At 51.1% G+C, this 20483-nt stretch overlaps 1 protein-coding gene across 1 annotated transcript; it reads right to left on the bottom strand.

Annotated features, from left to right (window-relative positions):
- Nucleotides 1-4053: 4053 nt before the first annotated feature.
- LOC138249486 (cylicin-2-like) lies at nt 4054-5793 on the bottom strand. Its single transcript, XM_069203445.1, has 2 exons — nt 5413-5793; nt 4054-4596 (listed from the first exon to the last, which is right to left on the bottom strand). The coding sequence occupies exons 1-2, from the start codon at nt 5791-5793 to the stop codon at nt 4054-4056; spliced, it is 924 nt and encodes a 307-aa protein (XP_069059546.1).
- Nucleotides 5794-20483: the final 14690 nt, after the last annotated feature.

Raw genomic sequence — 20483 nt, 5'->3', positions numbered from 1 at the left:
TCCCGCCCGCCGTTTTACAATTTCCATAGGCTATAATGGAACTTGTAATACCGCTGGCGGGATATCCGTCACGTTTATGACAAAGTATCCCATCGCCAGGGTCGTAATCAGGCCCTTTAAACTTAAAACTGTTTTATTTGTGTTTAAAATGGTTCAAGCATGCAATGGTAATTCATATGCAATTCTGTTCTTCACAATATCACACACAAGGTCTGCACAAGACACTTTGGACCTGATTACGACCTTGGCAGATGGGATACTCCATCACAAACATGATGAATATCCCTCCTGACGTTGTACAAGTTCCATAGGCTATATTGGAACTAGTAATATGGCGGGTGGGATATCCGCCACATTTGTGATGGAGAATCCCATCCGCCAAGGACATAATCATGCCCAAAGTGTCTTTTCTCTTAGTGCAGAACTTGTGTGTGATATTGTGAAAAACAGAATTGTATTTGAATACCGACTGAGTCCCTGATCATCCCTTTCATGCTCAAGCATTGGCACACCAAATTAAGTTCAGGCACCTGTGGTTGGGAAAGTCAAACCTTGTAGAGCTAATCAAAGCCTTAGTTTGCACAACAAGGGGATACAAGAGACCAGAACTAGGGAATCCTGAACTGACAAAGAGGGACAACTGGTTAACAAGCAGTAAATAATACCACTAGTAACACAGGAGTGTCCTATGAGCAATTCCTAATTACATGACATACTCTTCTGCTGGTCTACCTCCCTTATACACAAAAATGTAACCAAGAAGAGTAAGCATAGCCACAGGAAGGAGACTGGTCACTATGCTTCTTTGTAAAGCTATTGTGTGAGAGCAGGGAGACACCATCTTGGACTAGGACCCATAAATAAAATCCAATATGGCACCTGCACTGCCCTAGACACCGGAACACAGAAGGACACACCTTCCTTGCTGCCCGTTGACACCGAACAGCAGCTTTCCCGCTTGGGACAGCTGACCTGAAATGTTCCCAAGAGCAGCCTCCCTCAAACTCCAGGTGAATTCTGCACAAGCTCCCCGGTGTGCACACTTCACCCTCATTTAAAACCCGGGCGGACTACAAGTGCGGGCCATGCTTCATAATTTGATCCTCCATTGACAGGTAATTCCAGTGTCCCAGGATATAGCCAATGTTAATGGGTAATTTCTTCAGTGGAGAAACTGTAGTCGTAGAGGACAGTGTTGTTTTTTAGGCTTTTTTTGGCATTTTGGCAGTACTGCTCTTATACAAGAGGGCATTGGAAGCTAGTAAGTTAGTTCAGTGGGTTACTGAAACTATTGCATGGCACTTTCTGTAAACTTCTGTTCACAGGTTCAAATCCTGCAACAACTTATTTGATAAAACCTGGGATATACTACTAACTTGGTACAATAAAATAAGTACTGCCAGAGTTTAAGAGTGGTAGTCTCTGCTATGTACGGTGCAAGGATGCTGTCATAATGGTCGCCTGCAAAACAATAACTGATTATTTATATGAAAGGGCAAGCAGGGCTTTGGGCACCCCAAAAAACCTTACTGTTATATGTCTCCATTGAGCATCATGTTTTTTTGAGTGCCTAATACAGAGTGGATTGTATAAATGCTAAATGTGACTAACCTGGTTCAGTTTCCTTGGCATGCAGAGGTGAGTAGTGGGCTTCTAAAGCTTAATCTCTCTGTCTGACAGCAGTACATGTGACAGATTGATGTAAATGACAAGTTGGGGTTTGGGGGTCCAAACCTACATTTACTAAAAACGCAAAGGTAATATTTATCCTAAAAGTGGCAACATTTTATTTGGGGGTTGGATTTATTTATCCAAAAGAAAAGTTTGCAGCTGTTGTTTACAAAATGTGTGTATTTTCAGAGAGTTAATAGGCAGACCTTCTAGGGACAATCATTGCGCGAGTTTTAGAATATATTTAAAGCAGAGGAAATCGGAATTGACTTAGTCTGCGCTTCCTGTGTTGCTTTAGCTGCCAACTGTCTGCCTCACACGCGCTACACCAGCCTGATCTATATTGGCTCAGCGGCACCTCCTGGTCATCGGGGTCTGTTGACCGCTGGGGATCGCCGCTCCCCTCCTCCTCGGGCTGCTGCCGCCGCTGCTCAGGGCTGTCTGCCCGCTGTCGGCCTCGACTTGTGCCAGGCTTTGGGCAGGGTGCTCCTCTGTTTCTGGGCCTGGCCAGCTGCCCAGGCCCCGCAACGTCCCTGCGGTTTGGGAGTGGCAAGCCCTCGCCTGCTGCTGTGTCTTGTGGTGGTTGTTGTTGTCGGTTCTGCTTCCTCATTCACAAGATCTGTCTGTGAATGTGACGCGGCTGCAGGATTCAGGAAGTCACAGTTGGAAGTGAATAGTGCTGTGAACATAGAAGAAGGAAATTTTTTAGGTGAACTGCTCTGCTCTCTCTAATCTGGCGACCATCTTAGAAAGGCAAAGTTTCATAGTCTTTTAAAACTTTCACAGAAGATCCAAGTTTGGCAGCCCCTGGTGGGGCCAGCGAGGGCCCTGGGCAGGGTCATACATCCCACGACGGATGACGCTGGGTGGAAGCACTAAGAGAACTCCTGAGAGAATTCCTGGTTGCAGTCTATTTCGATCCTCCTAGGACTCCCAAAACTGCCCAGGACCGGAATTCATAGAGGACGGCGGCCTAAGACAAGTGCACAGCATTCTGCAAGCAGGGTCAAGGTGTTGGGGCTCCAATAAATTGAAGCTAGGCTGCAGGCAACCTGTCTTGACGGAAGCGGCTGGCGTTAGGCCAGCGCGGCTTGTCTGGACCGTGTTGCCGTGCTTCTCCTGCTCCCCCTGTCTCTCCTGCTCAATCCAACTTAACGGGTCTCTACTATTCCTTCTCTTTCACCATAAGCTACAAGTCTTCAAATGGAGTACTGACACCCCTCAAAAGGGCTACAAGCGTTTCAAGAACTTATTACGCTGAGTCACATCTCCTTTTGACCTGAGCTTTGCCAGACAAGGACTTCTGGAGTCTGCTTTAACATGAGGTCTGGTAAAGTAAGGAATGAGCACCCAAACCCTCATAAACGCAAGAAATGCCGCCGCAGTAATGCTATTTTGCATTTGCCACCGACCCCTGAAAAGTGGACTTATCCTCTTACCTACTGCAATTACAGCGGCCACTTCTCCACTGGCTGCCGATCCGTCCAACCCAGTCACTTTGAAGTCTCAACTCTCCGTTGTTCACACACCGCATCCATACCCCTCAAAACTTCGTGAATCTTTGCTTCTGGATTATTTCAAGAAAATACCTAGGCAGGAACCTCCAGTAAACACTGCGGAGAATGCACTGGTGCCAGGCTGGGGTGTCTCTTCGGAATCTGCTGTCATTGATGCCCTACCTATGGCTTGTGGTTATTCTACAACAGTGGCTCAAGAGGGAGAGACGTAGAACGCGAGCTCCATACCAGTCTGGTACCTTTCGTGCTAGCAGTCGGCGAACAGAAGATATTCCATCCGAAGCCCCTCCAACTCCCCCTGAAGAACCCATGCAGATAGATCTGGTTCGTGGGCCATTAACGGAGTGAGAAAGGGAGGAACGACGACAAAAGGGACTTTGTCTGTACTGTGGTAAGGCTGGCCACCTGATCCGTAGTTGTCCGGTACATCCCTCAAGACCTGCGGGAAACGCCAGCTCCCGTCCCCTGGAAGGAGGAAGGAGATGTGAGGAGCTCAAGTACCATCAATATGTTCCTCCAAAGAAAGCATGTCCAGCCTGTTTATCCTCTCGGTCAAGTTACAAAGTTCACAAGATCAAGAAGAACACCTTCTGGCACTCCTTGATTGTGGAGCCAGTGGACTCTATCTGGGGTAGGTCGCTTCCCCGCCACCGCAGCTCCACCTGCCCAGGCCCCTGCCACTGGTCTGGTAAGTCCTAGGCTCCTCTTCTGCTCCACTCCCGTCCGTCTCCTTGTCTGTGCTTTTTCCCTTCTCTGTGCTCTTCCTCGCTCCGTTTTCTTCTCCTGCTGTGCTCTTCCTCGCTCCATTTACCTTGCCTATTGTGCTATCTTCGCCCTCCCTTTTCTTCTCCTGCTGTGCTCTTCTTCACTCCGTTTTCTCCTCCTGCTGTGCTCTTCTTCGCTTCGTTAACCTCTCCTGTTGTGCCCTCTTCGCTCTGTTTTTCTTCACCTGTTGTGCCCTCTTCGCTGCGTTTGTCTTCACCTGTTGTGCCCTCTTCGCTCTGTTTTTCTTCACCTGTTGTGCCCTCTTCGCTCTGCTTTTCTTCACCTGTTGTGCCCTCTTCACTCCGTTCTTCTTCACCTGTTGTGCCCTATTCGCTCCGTTCTTCTTCACCTGTTGTGCCCTCTTCGCTCCGCTTTTCTTCACCTGTTGTGCCCTCTTCGCTCCGTTCTTCTTCACCTGTTGTGCCCTCTTCGCTCCGCTTTTCTTCACCTGTTGTGCCCTCTTTGCTCCGTTCTTCTTCACCTGTTGGCCCTCTTCGCTTTTCTTCACCTGTTGTGCCCTCTTTGCTCCATTTTCTTCTCCTGTTGTGCCCTCTTCGCTCCGCTTTTGTTCACATGTTGTGCTCTTCTTCGCTCCTTTTACCTCTCCTGTTGTGCTATCTTCGCTTTCCCTCTTTCTCTCCTGCTGCACGTTATCTCTTTTTTTTCCATCTATTCTGTGGTCCTTTTTCCTTTCCCGCCCGTTTCCGGTCTCCGGACACCCCCTGTCCCCCACTCTCTCCCCTCCCGCTTTCCCGCCGCTGCCTCCCGTGCGCCCCCCGCTTCCATTCGCTACTCCGCCTCCCAGCTGACCCCGCCTCCCCCCCTTCCCTCTTATGGCGGCCGCTGCGCGGCAGAGACAGCAACCCTTGACCCTGGGGTAGGTCGCTTCCCCGCCACCGCAGCTCCACCTGCCCAGGCCCCTGCCACTGGTCTGGTAAGTCCTAGGCTCCTCTTCTGCTCCGCTCCCGTCCGTCTCCTTGTCTGTGCTTTTTCCCTTCTCTGTGCTCTTCCTCGCTCCGTTTTCTTCTCCTGCTGTGCTCTTCCTCGCTCCATTTACCTCGCCTGTTGTGCTATCTTCGCCCTCCATTTTCTTCTCCTGCTGTGCTCTTCTTCATTCCGTTTTCTCCTCCTGCTGTGCTCTTCTTCGCTTCATTAACCTCTCCTGTTGTGCCCTCTTCGCTCTGTTTTTCTTCACCTGTTGTGCCCTCTTCGCTGCGTTTGTCTTCACCTGTTGTGCCCTCTTCACTCTGTTTTTCTTCACCTGTTGTGCCCTCTTCGCTCTGCTTTTCTTCACCTGTTGTGCCCTCTTCGCTCCGTTCTTCTTCACCTGTTGTGCCCTATTCGCTCCGTTCTTCTTCACCTGTTGTGCCCTCTTCGCTCCGCTTTTCTTCACCTGTTGTGCCCTCTTCGCTCCGTTCTTCTTCACCTGTTGTGCCCTCTTCGCTCCGTTCTTCTTCACCTGTTGTGCCCTCTTCGCTCCGCTTTTCTTCACCTGTTGTGCCCTCTTTGCTCCGTTCTTCTTCACCTGTTGGCCCTCTTCGCTTTTCTTTACCTGTTGTGCCCTCTTTGCTCCGTTTTCTTCTCCTGTTGTGCCCTCTTCGCTCCACTTTTGTTCACCTGTTGTGCTCTTCTTCGCTCCTTTTACCTCTCCTGTTGTGCTATCTTCGCTTTCCCTCTTTCTCTCCTGCTGCACGTTATCTCTTTTTTTTCTCCATCTATTCTGTGGTCCTTTTTCCTTTCCCGCCCGTTTCCGCTCTCCGGACACCCCCTGTCCCCCACTCTCCCCCCTCCCGCCTTCCCGCTTTCCCGCCGCTGCCTCCCGTGCGCCCCCCGCTTCCATTCGCTACTCCGCCTCCCAGCTGACTCCGCCTCCCCCCCCTTCCCTCTTATGGCGGCCGCTGCGCGGCAGAGACAGCGACCCTTGACCCTGGGGTAGGTCGCTTCCCCGCCACCGCAGCTCCACCTGCCCAGGCCCCTGCCACTGGTCTGGTAAGTCCTAGGCTCCTCTTCTGCTCCGCTCCGCTCCCGTCCGTCTCCTTGTCTGTGCTTTTTCCCTTCTCTGTGCTCTTCCTCGCTCCGTTTTCTTCTCCTGCTGTGCTCTTCCTCGCTCCATTTACCTCGCTTGTTGTGCTATCTTCACCCTCCCTTTTCTTATCCTGCTGTGCTCTTCTTCACTCCGTTTTCTCCTCCTGCTGTGCTCTTCTTCGCTTCATTAACCTCTCCTGTTGTGCCCTCTTCGCTCCGTTTTTCTTCACCTGTTGTGCCCTCTTCGCTCCGTTTGTCTTCACCTGTTGTGCCCTCTTTGCTCCGTTCTTCTTCACCTGTTGGCCCTCTTCGCTTTTCTTCACCTGTTGTGCCCTCTTTGCTCCATTTTCTTCTCCTGTTGTGCCCTCTTCGCTCCGCTTTTGTTCACATGTTGTGCTCTTCTTCGCTCCTTTTACCTCTCCTGTTGTGCTATCTTCGCTTTCCCTCTTTCTCTCCTGCTGCACGTTATCTCTTTTTTTTCCATCTATTCTGTGGTCCTTTTTCCTTTCCCGCCCGTTTCCGGTCTCCGGACACCCCCTGTCCCCCACTCTCTCCCCTCCCGCTTTCCCGCCGCTGCCTCCCGTGCGCCCCCCGCTTCCATTCGCTACTCCGCCTCCCAGCTGACCCCGCCTCCCCCCCTTCCCTCTTATGGCGGCCGCTGCGCGGCAGAGACAGCAACCCTTGACCCTGGGGTAGGTCGCTTCCCCGCCACCGCAGCTCAACCTGCCCAGGCCCCTGCCACTGGTCTGGTAAGTCCTAGGCTCCTCTTCTGCTCCGCTCCCGTCCGTCTCCTTGTCTGTGCTTTTTCCCTTCTCTGTGCTCTTCCTCGCTCCGTTTTCTTCTCCTGCTGTGCTCTTCCTCGCTCCATTTACCTCGCCTGTTGTGCTATCTTCGCCCTCCATTTTCTTCTCCTGCTGTGCTCTTCTTCATTCCGTTTTCTCCTCCTGCTGTGCTCTTCTTCGCTTCATTAACCTCTCCTGTTGTGCCCTCTTCGCTCTGTTTTTCTTCACCTGTTGTGCCCTCTTCGCTGCGTTTGTCTTCACCTGTTGTGCCCTCTTCACTCCGTTTTTCTAAACCTGTTGTGCCCTCTTCGCTCTGCTTTTCTTCACCTGTTGTGCCCTCTTCGCTCCGTTCTTCTTCACCTGTTGTGCCCTATTCGCTCCGTTCTTCTTCACCTGTTGTGCCCTCTTCGCTCCGCTTTTCTTCACCTGTTGTGCCCTCTTCGCTCCGTTCTTCTTCACCTGTTGTGCCCTCTTCGCTCCGTTCTTCTTCACCTGTTGTGCCCTCTTCGCTCCGCTTTTCTTCACCTGTTGTGCCCTCTTTGCTCCGTTCTTCTTCACCTGTTGGCCCTCTTCGCTTTTCTTCACCTGTTGTGCCCTCTTTGCTCCGTTTTCTTCTCCTGTTGTGCCCTCTTCGCTCCACTTTTGTTCACCTGTTGTGCTCTTCTTCGCTCCTTTTACCTCTCCTGTTGTGCTATCTTCGCTTTCCCTCTTTCTCTCCTGCTGCACGTTATCTCTTTTTTTTTCCATCTATTCTGTGGTCCTTTTTCCTTTCCCGCCCGTTTCCGCTCTCCGGACACCCCCTGTCCCCCGCTCTCCCCCCTCCCGCCTTCCCGCTTTCCCGCCGCTGCCTCCCGTGCGCCCCCCGCTTCCATTCGCTACTCCGCCTCCCAGCTGACCCCGCCTCCCCCCCTTCCCTCTTATGGCGGCCGCTGCGCGGCAGAGACAGCGACCCTTGACCCTGGGGTAGGTCGCTTCCCCGCCACCGCAGCTCCACCTGCCCAGGCCCCTGCCACTGGTCTGGTAAGTCCTAGGCTCCTCTTCTGGTCCGCTCCGCTCCCGTCTGTCTCCTTGTCTGTGCTTTTTCCCTTCTCTGTGCTCTTCCTCGCTCCGTTTTCTTCTCCTGCTGTACTCTTCCTCGCTCCATTTACCTCGCCTGTTGTGCTATCTTCACCCTCCCTTTTCTTATCCTGCTGTGCTCTTCTTCACTCCGTTTTCTCCTCCTGCTGTGCTCTTCTTCGCTTCATTAACCTCTTCTGTTGTGCACTCTTCGCTCCGTTTTTCTTCACCTGTTGTGCCCTCTTCGCTTCGTTTGTCTTCACCTGTTGTGCCCTCTTCGCTCCGTTTTTCTTCACCTGTTGTGCCCTCTTCGCTCCGCTTTTCTTCACCTGTTGTGCCCTCTTCGCTCTGTTCTTCTTCACCTGTTGTGCCCTCTTCGCTCCGTTTTCTTCTCCTGTTGTGCCCTCTTCGCTCCGCTTTTCTTCACCTGTTGTGCCCTCTTCGCTCCGTTCTTCTTCACCTGTTGTGCCCTCTTTGCTCCGTTTTCTTCTCCTGTTGTGCCCTCTTCGCTCCACTTTTGTTCACCTGTTGTGCTCTTCTTCGCTCCTTTTACCTCTCCTGTTGTGCTATCTTCGCTTTCCCTCTTTCTCTCCTGCTGCACGTTATCTCTTTTTTTTTCCATCTATTCTGTGGTCCTTTTTCCTTTCCCGCCCGTTTCCGCTCTCCGGACACCCCCTGTCCCCCGCTCTCCCCCCTCCCGCCTTCCCGCTTTCCCGCCGCTGCCTCCCGTGCGCCCCCCCGCTTCCATTCGCTACTCCGCCTCCCAGCTGACTCCGCCTCCCCCCCCCTTCCCTCTTATGGAGGCCGCTGCGCGGCAGAGACAGCGACCCTTGACCCTGGGGTAGGTCGCTTCCCCGCCACCGCAGCTCCACCTGCCCAGGCCCCTGCCACTGGTCTGGTAAGTCCTAGGCTCCTCTTCTGCTCCGCTCCGCTCCCGTCCGTCTCCTTGTCTGTGCTTTTTCCCTTCTCTGTGCTCTTCCTCGCTCCGTTTTCTTCTCCTGCTGTGCTCTTCCTCGCTCCATTTACCTCGCTTATTGTGCTATCTTCACCCTCCCTTTTCTTATCCTGCTGTGCTCTTCTTCACTCCGTTTTCTCCTCCTGCTGTGCTCTTCTTCGCTTCATTAACCTCTCCTGTTGTGCCCTCTTCGCTCCGTTTTTCTTCACCTGTTGTGCCCTCTTCGCTCCGTTTGTCTTCACCTGTTGTGCCCTCTTTGCTCCGTTCTTCTTCACCTGTTGGCCCTCTTCGCTTTTCTTCACCTGTTGTGCCCTCTTTGCTCCATTTTCTTCTCCTGTTGTGCCCTCTTCGCTCCGCTTTTGTTCACATGTTGTGCTCTTCTTCGCTCCTTTTACCTCTCCTGTTGTGCTATCTTCGCTTTCCCTCTTTCTCTCCTGCTGCACGTTATCTCTTTTTTTTCCATCTATTCTGTGGTCCTTTTTCCTTTCCCGCCCGTTTCCGGTCTCCGGACACCCCCTGTCCCCCACTCTCTCCCCTCCCGCTTTCCCGCCGCTGCCTCCCGTGCGCCCCCCGCTTCCATTCGCTACTCCGCCTCCCAGCTGACCCCGCCTCCCCCCCCTTCCCTCTTATGGCGGCCGCTGCGCGGCAGAGACAGCAACCCTTGACCCTGGGGTAGGTCGCTTCCCCGCCACCGCAGCTCCACCTGCCCAGGCCCCTGCCACTGGTCTGGTAAGTCCTAGGCTCCTCTTCTGCTCCGCTCCCGTCCGTCTCCTTGTCTGTGCTTTTTCCCTTCTCTGTGCTCTTCCTCGCTCCGTTTTCTTCTCCTGCTGTGCTCTTCCTCGCTCCATTTACCTCGCCTGTTGTGCTATCTTCGCCCTCCATTTTCTTCTCCTGCTGTGCTCTTCTTCATTCCGTTTTCTCCTCCTGCTGTGCTCTTCTTCGCTTCATTAACCTCTCCTGTTGTGCCCTCTTCGCTCTGTTTTTCTTCACCTGTTGTGCCCTCTTCGCTGCGTTTGTCTTCACCTGTTGTGCCCTCTTCACTCCGTTTTTCTTCACCTGTTGTGCCCTCTTCGCTCTGCTTTTCTTCACCTGTTGTGCCCTCTTCGCTCCGTTCTTCTTCACCTGTTGTGCCCTATTCGCTCCGTTCTTCTTCACCTGTTGTGCCCTCTTCGCTCCGCTTTTCTTCACCTGTTGTGCCCTCTTCGCTCCGTTCTTCTTCACCTGTTGTGCCCTCTTCGCTCCGTTCTTCTTCACCTGTTGTGCCCTCTTCGCTCCGCTTTTCTTCACCTGTTGTGCCCTCTTTGCTCCGTTCTTCTTCACCTGTTGGCCCTCTTCGCTTTTCTTCACCTGTTGTGCCCTCTTTGCTCCGTTTTCTTCTCCTGTTGTGCCCTCTTCGCTCCACTTTTGTTCACCTGTTGTGCTCTTCTTCGCTCCTTTTACCTCTCCTGTTGTGCTATCTTCGCTTTCCCTCTTTCTCTCCTGCTGCACGTTATCTCTTTTTTTTCCCATCTATTCTGTGGTCCTTTTTCCTTTCCCGCCCGTTTCCGCTCTCGGGACACCCCCTGTCCCCCGCTCTCCCCCCTCCCGCCTTCCCGCTTTCCCGCCGCTGCCTCCCGTGCGCCCCCCGCTTCCATTCGCTACTCCGCCTCCCAGCTGACCCCGCCTCCCCCCCTTCCCTCTTATGGCGGCCGCTGCGCGGCAGAGACAGCGACCCTTGACCCTGGGGTAGGTCGCTTCCCCGCCACCGCAGCTCCACCTGCCCAGGCCCCTGCCACTGGTCTGGTAAGTCCTAGGCTCCTCTTCTGCTCCGCTCCGCTCCCGTCTGTCTCCTTGTCTGTGCTTTTTCCCTTCTCTGTGCTCTTCCTCGCTCCGTTTTCTTCTCCTGCTGTGCTCTTCCTCGCTCCATTTACCTCGCCTGTTGTGCTATCTTCACCCTCCCTTTTCTTATCCTGCTGTGCTCTTCTTCACTCCGTTTTCTCCTCCTGCTGTGCTCTTCTTCGCTTCATTAACCTCTTCTGTTGTGCACTCTTCGCTCCGTTTTTCTTCACCTGTTGTGCCCTCTTCGCTTCGTTTGTCTTCACCTGTTGTGCCCTCTTCGCTCCGTTTTTCTTCACCTGTTGTGCCCTCTTCGCTCCGCTTTTCTTCACCTGTTGTGCCCTCTTCGCTCTGTTCTTCTTCACCTGTTGTGCCCTCTTCGCTCCGTTTTCTTCTCCTGTTGTGCCCTCTTCGCTCCGCTTTTCTTCACCTGTTGTGCCCTCTTCGCTCCGTTCTTCTTCACCTGTTGTGCCCTCTTTGCTCCGTTCTTCTTCACCTGTTGGCCCTCTTCGCTTTTCTTCACCTGTTGTGCCCTCTTTGCTCCATTTTCTTCTCCTGTTGTGCCCTCTTCGCTCCGCTTTTGTTCACCTGTTGTGCTCTTCTTCGCTCCTTTTACCTCTCCTGTTGTGCTATCTTCGCTTTCCCTCTTTCTCTCCTGCTGCACGTTATCTCTTTTTTTTCCATCTATTCTGTGGTCCTTTTTCCTTTCCCGCCCGTTTCCGCTCTCCGGACACCCCCTGTCCCCCGCTCTCCCCCCTCCCGCCTTCCCGCTTTCCCGCCGCTGCCTCCCGTGCGCCCCCCGCTTCCATTCGCTACTCCGCCTCCCAGCTGACTCCGCCTCCCCCCCCTTCCCTCTTATGGCGGCCGCTGCGCGGCAGAGACAGCGACCCTTGACCCTGGGGTAGGTCGCTTCCCCGCCACCGCAGCTCCACCTGCCCAGGCCCCTGCCACTGGTCTGGTAAGTCCTAGGCTCCTCTTCTGCTCCGCTCCGCTCCCGTCCGTCTCCTTGTCTGTGCTTTTTCCCTTCTCTGTGCTCTTCCTCGCTCCGTTTTCTTCTCCTGCTGTGCTCTTCCTCGCTCCATTTACCTCGCTTGTTGTGCTATCTTCACCCTCCCTTTTCTTATCCTGCTGTGCTCTTCTTCACTCCGTTTTCTCCTCCTGCTGTGCTCTTCTTCGCTTCATTAACCTCTCCTGTTGTGCCCTCTTCGCTCCGTTTTTCTTCACCTGTTGTGCCCTCTTCGCTCCGTTTGTCTTTACCTGTTGTGCCCTCTTCGCTCCGTTTTTCTTCACCTGTTGTGCCCTCTTCGCTCCGCTTTTCTTCACCTGTTGTGCCCTCTTCGCTCTGTTCTTCTTCACCTGTTGTGCCCTCTTCGCTCCGTTTTCTTCTCCTGTTTTGCCCTCTTCGCTCCGCTTTTCTTCACCTGTTGTGCTCTTCTTCGCTCCATTTACCTCTTCTGTTGTGCTGTCTTCGCTTTCCCTCTTTCTCTCCTGCTGCACGTTATCTCTTTTTTTTTCCATCTATTCTGTGGTCCTTTTTCCTTTCCCGCCTGTTTCTGCTCTCCAGACACCCCCTGTCCCCCGCTCTCCCCCCTTCCCGCCGCTGCCTCCCGTGCGGCCCCGCCCCGCTTCCATTTGCTACTCTGCCTCCCACCTCCCAGCTGACCCCGCCTCCCCCCTTCCCTCTTATGGCGCTAGCTGTGCAGCCGCGCCGCTGGCGCGAGCCCCTCTGCGCCCATCCGCGCCTGGACCGCGCCCAGCGCCAGAGCCCCTGGCCCCCGGCTCTCCCAAAACCCCCAGCTTTGCTACGCCGCCGCCTCCCTCAACGCACTCAACCCCGAAAGAACTACCACTTGCTACCAAGCCAGCCCGAAACGCACCCATGGACCCTTCGCCTGTCATACATGCAAGCATACCTTCCACCGCAACTGCAATCCGTCCTCCAGCCCACACTCCAACAATCACCTCAAGTGCATCCTCATCAACGCACGCTCCGTCCACAAGCACGCCATTGAACTATGGGACCTCTTGGACTCAGCTGCACCAGGCGTCGGCTTCATCACTGAGACCTGGATGAACGCCTCATCGGCCCCCGACATCACCCTAGCCATCCCTGACGGCTACAAGATCGCCAGGAAAGACCACACCAACCAAATCGGAGGAGGAATCGCCATCGTCTACAAGAACTCCATCAACGTCACTACCACCACCGAAGACACACTCCTCGCAGCCGAACACATGCACTTCCTGATCCACACCGACCCCAGGACCACCCTCAGAGGAACTCTTGTCTACAGGCCCCTGGCCCACACGCCCAATTCTGCAAATCAATCACAGACTTCATCTCCCCGCACGCCCTAGCCTCGCCAGACTACATCCTCCTCGAGACCTAAACTTCCACCTGGAGAAGAACAATGACACCAACACCACCATCCTGCTCGACAATCTCGCCAACCTCGGACTCAAGCAACTGGTGAACACCCCCACCCACACCGCTGGACACACGCTCGACCCCATCTTCTCCGCCAGTGACCACGTATCCTTCAGCCACTCCTCTGAGATACACTGGACTGACCACAGATGTGTCCACTTCACCTTCAGACGCAAGACCCACCACCTTCGCACACAACCTACCACCCGCAGACCCTGGAACAAAATCTCCACAGAACAGCTACACTCCACTCTCAACCATAACCAACCTGCCATCACCTCCGACGCCAACAACGCAGCCTCACACAGTGGATCACCAACTGCGCCGACAACCTCGCCCCCCTCAGAAGCCACCCAAGACAGACCAACATCATGAAACCTCCTTGGTTCACAGACGCCCTCTGAGAATCCAAGAAAACCTGCCGTACCCTGGAAAAAACCTGGCGCAACACCGCAGAAAATATGTCAGCCCTCAAAATCGCCACCCGCGAACACCACCAGCTGATCCGCTCCACCAAAAGAGCATCCTTCAAAGTGAGCCTGGACAAGAACACCCACAACAGCAAAGAACTCTTCAACATCTTCAAAGAGCTCTCCAATCCCAATGCCAGCTCCAACTCCATCACGCCCTCACAAGAACTCTGCAACTCCCTCGCTACCTTCTTCCACCGAAAGATCACCGACCTACATGACAGCTTCGGACCACAGATCCCACCGATCACCAAGGAACTCACAGCCCCAACCATCACCCTCAACGCCTGGACACCCATCAGCACCGAAGAGACTAGAACCACCATGACAACCATCCACTCCGGCGCCCCCTCGGACCCGTGCCCACATCACATCTTCAACAAAGCCGATGCCATCATCGCCCCATACCTCCAGAGCATCATCAACAGCTCGTTTACATCTGCCACTTTCCCTGAGAGCTGGAAACACGTGGAAGTCAAAGCTCTCCTGAAAAAACCTACGGCAGACCCCAATGACCTGAAGAACTTCCGCCCCATCTCGCTCCTCCCCTTCCCGGCCAAGGTCATTGAGAAGGCCGTCAACAAGCAACTGACCAACTTCCTCGAAGACAACAACCTGCTCGACCCCTCCCAGTCCGGCTTTCGAGCCAACCACAGCACGGAAACCGCCCTCATCGCAGTCACCGACGACATCCGAACCCTGCTGGACAACGGAGAAACAACCACCCTCATCCTCCTTGACTTCTCGGCTGCCTTCGACACCGTCTGCCACCGCACCCTAATAACCCGCCTCCGCTCCACCGGTATACAAGGACAGGCCCTGGACTGGATCATCTCTTTCCTCTCGGACTGATCCCAAAGAGTCTACCTCCCGCACTTCCGCTCGGAACCCACCGAGATCATCTGCGGCGTCCCTCAAGGCTCCTCGCTCAGCCCTACGCTCTTCAATGTCTACATGAGCCCCCTCGCCGACATCGCTCGCAAACACAACATCAACATCATCTCCTACGCCGAGGACACCCAGCTGATACTCTCCCTCACCAAAGACCCAGCCACTGCCAAAGCCAACCTACAGGATGGAATGAGAGACGTCGCAGAATGGATGAAGCTCAACCGCCTGAAGCTGAACTCAGACAAGACGGAAGTCCTCATCCTCGGAAACTCAACGTCCGCCTGGGACGACTCTTGGTGGCCCACGGCCCTGGGCACCGCACCGACCCCTTCAGACCACGCACGCAACCTCGGATTCATCCTGGACCCCCTTCTCACCATGACCAAGCAAGTCAACGCCGTCTCGTCCTCTTGCTTCCACACACTTCGCATGCTCCGAAAGATCTTCCGCTGGATCCCTGCCGACACCAGAAAAACTGTGACCCACGCCCTCATCACAAGCCGCCTGGACTACGGAAACACCCTATACGCAGGAACCACCGCAAAACTTCAGAAACGTCTTCAGCGCATACAGAACGCTTCTGCACGCCTGGCTACCCGTCAACAAATGGATCACCTTTAGGCTCCTCACCCACGCACACAAAGCCCTCCACAACAAAGGCCCCGAATACCTAAACAGCCGCCTCGCCTTCTACACGCCCACCCGTCAACTTCGCTCTACCAGCCTCGCCCTCGCCGCCATCCCTCGCATCCGCCGAACCAACACTGGAGGGAAATCCTTCTCCTACCTGGCAACCAAGACGTGGAATTCCCTCCCTACCCACCTCAGGACTACCCAGGACCACCTCGCCTTCAGGAAGCGCCTCAAGACCTGGCTCTTCGAGCAGCAGTGACCCCTCCCCCCCAGCGCCTTGAGACCCTCACGGGTGAGTAGCGCGCTCTATAAATACCATGATTGATTGATTGATTGATTGATGAGACCTGGGCTACGAGTAAAGGAATTCCCCGCATTCTTAAAGAGACTCCTGAGCAGGTTCACACGGTGGATGGTTCTCCGTTAACCTCAGGACCTGTGGTGGCCTCAACTCCTACTCTTTCTATTAACGGACAGCCTGAGTATGAAGTCCAGGAAATCTGTGACTCAAGAATTTTTCGATGTAAACGACAGTTTTTGGTCCATTGGAATGGATACCCTCTCAGTGATTGTTCTTGAGAGGATGCTTCCTCCGTCCATGCTCCCCGTTTGGTCCGCCTGTTTTTTGACAGTCCTCCTGACAAACCTGGTGCCTTGGGGAGAGGACCTACTGTAACGCCGTGCTCAGATGCGGCGTCTCTTTCTGTCCTCGCGGATGGAACGCGCTAACGATACTCAGAGCGCCGTTCCCCGTGTTTTTTGACTACACATTCTGGGAAGCATATATTTAGCTCCCGGTCGCGCTACACTTACCTGTAGCCCTTTTTTCTTCTTTTTTGTTGTTTGTGGGTTTGTCTGGTCTTTTTAACTGTCTCTGTCCATGTTGTGTCCATCTTGTTTTCTTCGTGTTTTTGTCCCAGCATGCTCTGTTTTTCATTTATACTACTTTATTTTTCATATACTGGTCTATGGGGTCTTCCCATTTGAGACAGTCAGTCTTGTTCCACCTTGCGTTGCAAACACTTCCTTCTGGTTGTGCTGTTCACTCCTGTTCTTTGTTCCTGTTTTTTGCCTTGGGAGATTTGTGCCTGTTCTTTGTTCCTGTTTTTAGCCTTGGGAGATTTTTGCCTGTTCTTTGTTCCTGCTTTTTGCCTCGGGAGATTTTTTGCCTATTTTTGTTTCCTGTTGTTTAGTCCTGTTTTTTCTTGTTTTTCTTCAGGAGTTCCTGTTTGAGTTTTTTTCCCCAGTGTTGGGGTTTTTTCCCTCTGGGACTCCTTCTGGAGGGTACGGTCTGCTTTGGCGTAGCCTGTCAAGCGGCACTGTGGCTACTAGAAGGGGTTTCCCTTATCTGGGAGTATCCATAACCTGTAGAAGACTTGGTGTATTCGCCAACCCGGTATCCAGAGGTGAGAAGTCCAGCGCAGTACGTAACAGGCGGCCTTCGACCGGGTCCCCCGGAGCACTTTGTGGGCTAAACTGCAGAATTGGGGTATCCCCCCAGTACTCCTTGGTGCCATCATAGATCTTCATACAAATACGTGGGTTCGTATTAAGCTCGGTGATGGGTGTTCTCTTTCTAGAAAAATCCCCAGCTTTTGTGTTGTGAAACAGGGCTGTGTGCTTGCTCCTCTTCTTTTTAATTTGTTTTTGCAGATCTATCAACATCTCTCGATGTTGTTAATTCTCATTCCCCTAAGATTGGTGGCCTTAGGCTCAGTCATCTGCTTTATGCTGATGACCTTGTACTATTTAGTTATACTAAGATTGGCCTTCAACGGCTGCTTAATCAACTTGCATCTTATACTTCCGAGAATCAACTGGAAGTTAATTTGCTTAAAACCAAAGTGATTTCCTTTGGAAGGAAAAAACATTCAGGTTTCAGTTGGTATTATAAAAGCTGTAAACTTGTCTCCGACCAGTTTTACAAATATTTAGGGGTGCATTTTGATTCTAGGGGCAGTTTTGTTAAACACAAGTAGGCGATCGAACTCAAAGCTGTGGCATTGCAGGTGGCCTTATCCAAATTATCCAAAGCTTTAAGGGGGCTGACCTTTCTTCCCTTAATGGAAATTATGAGAGTAAAGATTATCCCTTCATTGGTCTATGGTCAAGAAATTCTGTTGGGCTAAGGTTCCTGCCTACTAAATAGGCTGGTTAATAAAATCTATCAGAGTGTCTTCTATGTTCCGCGCCTTGCCTCACATGCTCAGGTACGGTTGGAATTTGGGCTTCCAGATTTGGCAGCAGCTGGTGCCGGTGCTTTTTTGAAAATCTGTCATAAGCTGCGCAGTGCCACAGATGGCTGTTCAGAGGCAGTCCTGCGGCAAGAAATCAGTGAGTCCAAATCGTAGGGATCATACTTCCATTTTTTGGCCTAATGCAAATGTCGACTTGGCGTTGATGATCTCTGGGAAAGTAAGCCCTCCCATTCTCTGTTCAAATTAGGTGTAAAAAGGCTTGTTCAACAGTATTCGTATCACTCAGATCGTTCCCTCGTTGTTCAACTGAAGCATGGCTGGTCAGTAATTAATTCCTTCAAGCCAGGCATGCATTCTAGCTTCTTTTCCTGTTCTTATGGGTTTCGGTTGAAAAGGGACTTTTTGGCCTTAAGGATGAGTGATTGTTTTTTTTTTAAACATCTACCTCAATGGCGGCTATCCTCTGGGGAAGGGTGATATGCAGAGGCTGTAATAATGCGGAGGAGACTCTAAATCATGTGGTCTGTCTGTTTCCAGCTTTACTTAATGAGCGTAGATCTTTGCTTCACCGCAAATGGAATGAATTGGGAATTCGCTCCTGTCGACAGGCTATTATTCAGTCTATGGACCCTGCTAACTCAATGCTAAATGTGTTACTGATTAAATTTGTTAAAATTGCTCAATCTATATTTAGTGGCACTGCGAGCAAAGGATAGGCAGGATTGGAATTTGCTCTTGCCACGCCGTTGCTGTTGGTTAAGTTGTGGATTTTAATGGCATATGCTGGCACTCATTGTAGTCTTTTTTTGTACTTTGAACTTTAGGGCCTGAGCTCATGTATTTTATTTTGTTATGCATTATGTAGAGTTCCGGGCTGGTGGTTTATTCTATTTTTATACTTAGGACTGTTTTTAAATTTTTAGGTAGGAATGCTTTCTTCTTATTATTATGTGTGTTCTAATTATGATGTGTTTTAGTATGTATTTAGCTTCCGCTTGTATTTGCATTTATTTTTCCTTCTGTCCTATTGTGTTGGATTTTTTTATTTGTACAATAAATATGCTTACATCACTACAATACATTTAAAGCAGATATTAAAGTTATAATTCATGCTCATTTTGGGAGACTCGTTGCTGTTGTGTCCTTGATGCCAGAGGACTCTTGCTCCTGAGTATGATTTCGTGACATTTAGAGACATTTTATCTCTGTTGGTAAAGCTTTTAATTACATTATCAATACTGCTGTCTGAGGTATGTGCCTGTAATGTTGGAGTAGGTCACCCTTTATCTTACCTTGTAAGTCCTGTGTATCGTGGTTTGCAGCACTGCTGCATGTGAGTTCTGTCTATGTATGCTATATCTGTTTTGGAATTGTGGGATTTGTTTTTCTTAATTTTAACCTTCCTTCTGAGGTGATTCTAATTTTTAATGTATGACTTAGAATCTACTTGAGTGAGTTAAGATGAGAAAGAAGTGTTGAAGTGAGTATGTATAGCATTTGCATTATATAAAATGGTAGACCAGGTGAAATGACACATCTGTATTTTTTGGAATTGCTTGTAACATCTATGAACTTTTAGACAATCCTTTGGAAAATTGGATAGAAAGTGCACCCTTTTACCACCCGGTATTCAAAAATATAAAAGTTTACTTGTATAAAGCGTGAAACAACATCATGCCTGGCAGATGTGAAGGATCAAATATTGTTTGGACTATGCCACAAGTCCTTTTTTCTAAGAGGTTATATCTTTTAAGCCAATGTATCTGAATGGTGTAATGTAAAATGTACTAATTGGCCTTATTTTTCAAAATATCTGCTCCAAATTAATCGGAAGGAAATCCAACAAATCACATCAGTTGCTCGCTACCAATATGGTAGGTAATTATGGCCCACAGTGTCAAAGTTTATTAGCTCCCACGGCAGACAGAGTAAGGGAGGCAGACCACAGTCTAGATGGCTCTAAGTCTGTCCGGAACACAAATAATACTAGTATCCTCGAGGGGGTTTAAAGCACAAATGTAAAATAAAAAGTTATAGTGCTTGACAGCTAAAATTAAAGTACCCGAACTGAGAATGTAGTGGTAAAAGTGGAACTATGTAACGTTAAAAACAGAAGTAGTGTCACTTAGTTCCATTAAGTACAAGCTTCAGTCTTGTCCAGTGAGTAGGAATCTGCAATCATCGAGATACCATGGGACTGCATCAGGTATATAGCAGTGTGGGAAGATGGAAATGTGTGGGTCATAGTCTTGTGGTGAACACATACACCAGGTTGATGCTTTCAACAAGTTCCTGAGATTTACAGCACAGCAGCTAGTAAGCCTAGTTAAATTGTGTCCATTGCTCCCAGTGCCAATCCCTTTCTCTGATGTTCCATGTGTTCCTGGTGACTTTTTGTGGAATCATTTGTGGCATCCCAAAAACTAATGAGCAATTTACGAAAAGCATTTCTGGTTGTATAGAGTACATATTCACAATAGTGACTGTTTTGATAAGTTGAAATTGGTGGATGCTTATACTCTAGTTCAAGACAAGTTATGTGTTTAGGACTGTCAGCCCAACTTAATTAGAAAACCACGAGAAGAGTAACAGCACCAAATTCAAATGCTAAGGACACTTAAAAATCAAAGAGTAGAACAAAGTGTAAATCAGATGACTCCCATGTCACAAAGAGTGCTCTGCTCCACCCCTGGGTGTTTATTTAACATCCTACTGCCTTCTGGGACATAACTGTGGTAAACTGTATTCCTATTTAGATCCTGCCTACTGAGAGCTTTTATCTCTCTCTTCTTGAAAATCAATTGTGGAAAATACCAATTTTACCGAGGGCTTTTGATCAGCCCATTGCCTGCTATTGGCTTTGTTTCCGTGTGTATCTTGTTTGCTTGTATCCTCCTTAGTGGCTTTCCCCTTGTGTTTGTCCCTCCACTGGAGCATAGCTTCTTTGCCACCCTTGTTCTTGCAGCTCTACGTGGGCTTGTATACGTTTTCTTGCTCTCGCCATTGTATGTTTCTTTCCCTCACATCAATACCCTCAAGCTTGCTGTGGCCCTCCCCCACCTCATTTATTGGATTCCCTACCGCTCACTGTCCCAATCAGATTTTTTTGTATTTAAACACTCCTCATCCAGATCCTGTTTTGCTCCTTCCCTTAAAGCTTGCGCCGCTTGTCAGTGTTGGCTTTTCTCTCTCATCTCCACCCACATCACCGTTGCTCCCTTCCCCATTGCCTTTTTTGAGCATCCAATAGCTGCAATGTGTTGCCGAGCTTGCTCCT

Source organism: Pleurodeles waltl, chromosome 8 (genome assembly GCF_031143425.1).
Source record: "Pleurodeles waltl isolate 20211129_DDA chromosome 8, aPleWal1.hap1.20221129, whole genome shotgun sequence".
Lineage (NCBI taxonomy): Eukaryota > Metazoa > Chordata > Amphibia > Caudata > Salamandridae > Pleurodeles > Pleurodeles waltl.
This window is presented reverse-complemented; position numbering and strand designations above follow the sequence as displayed.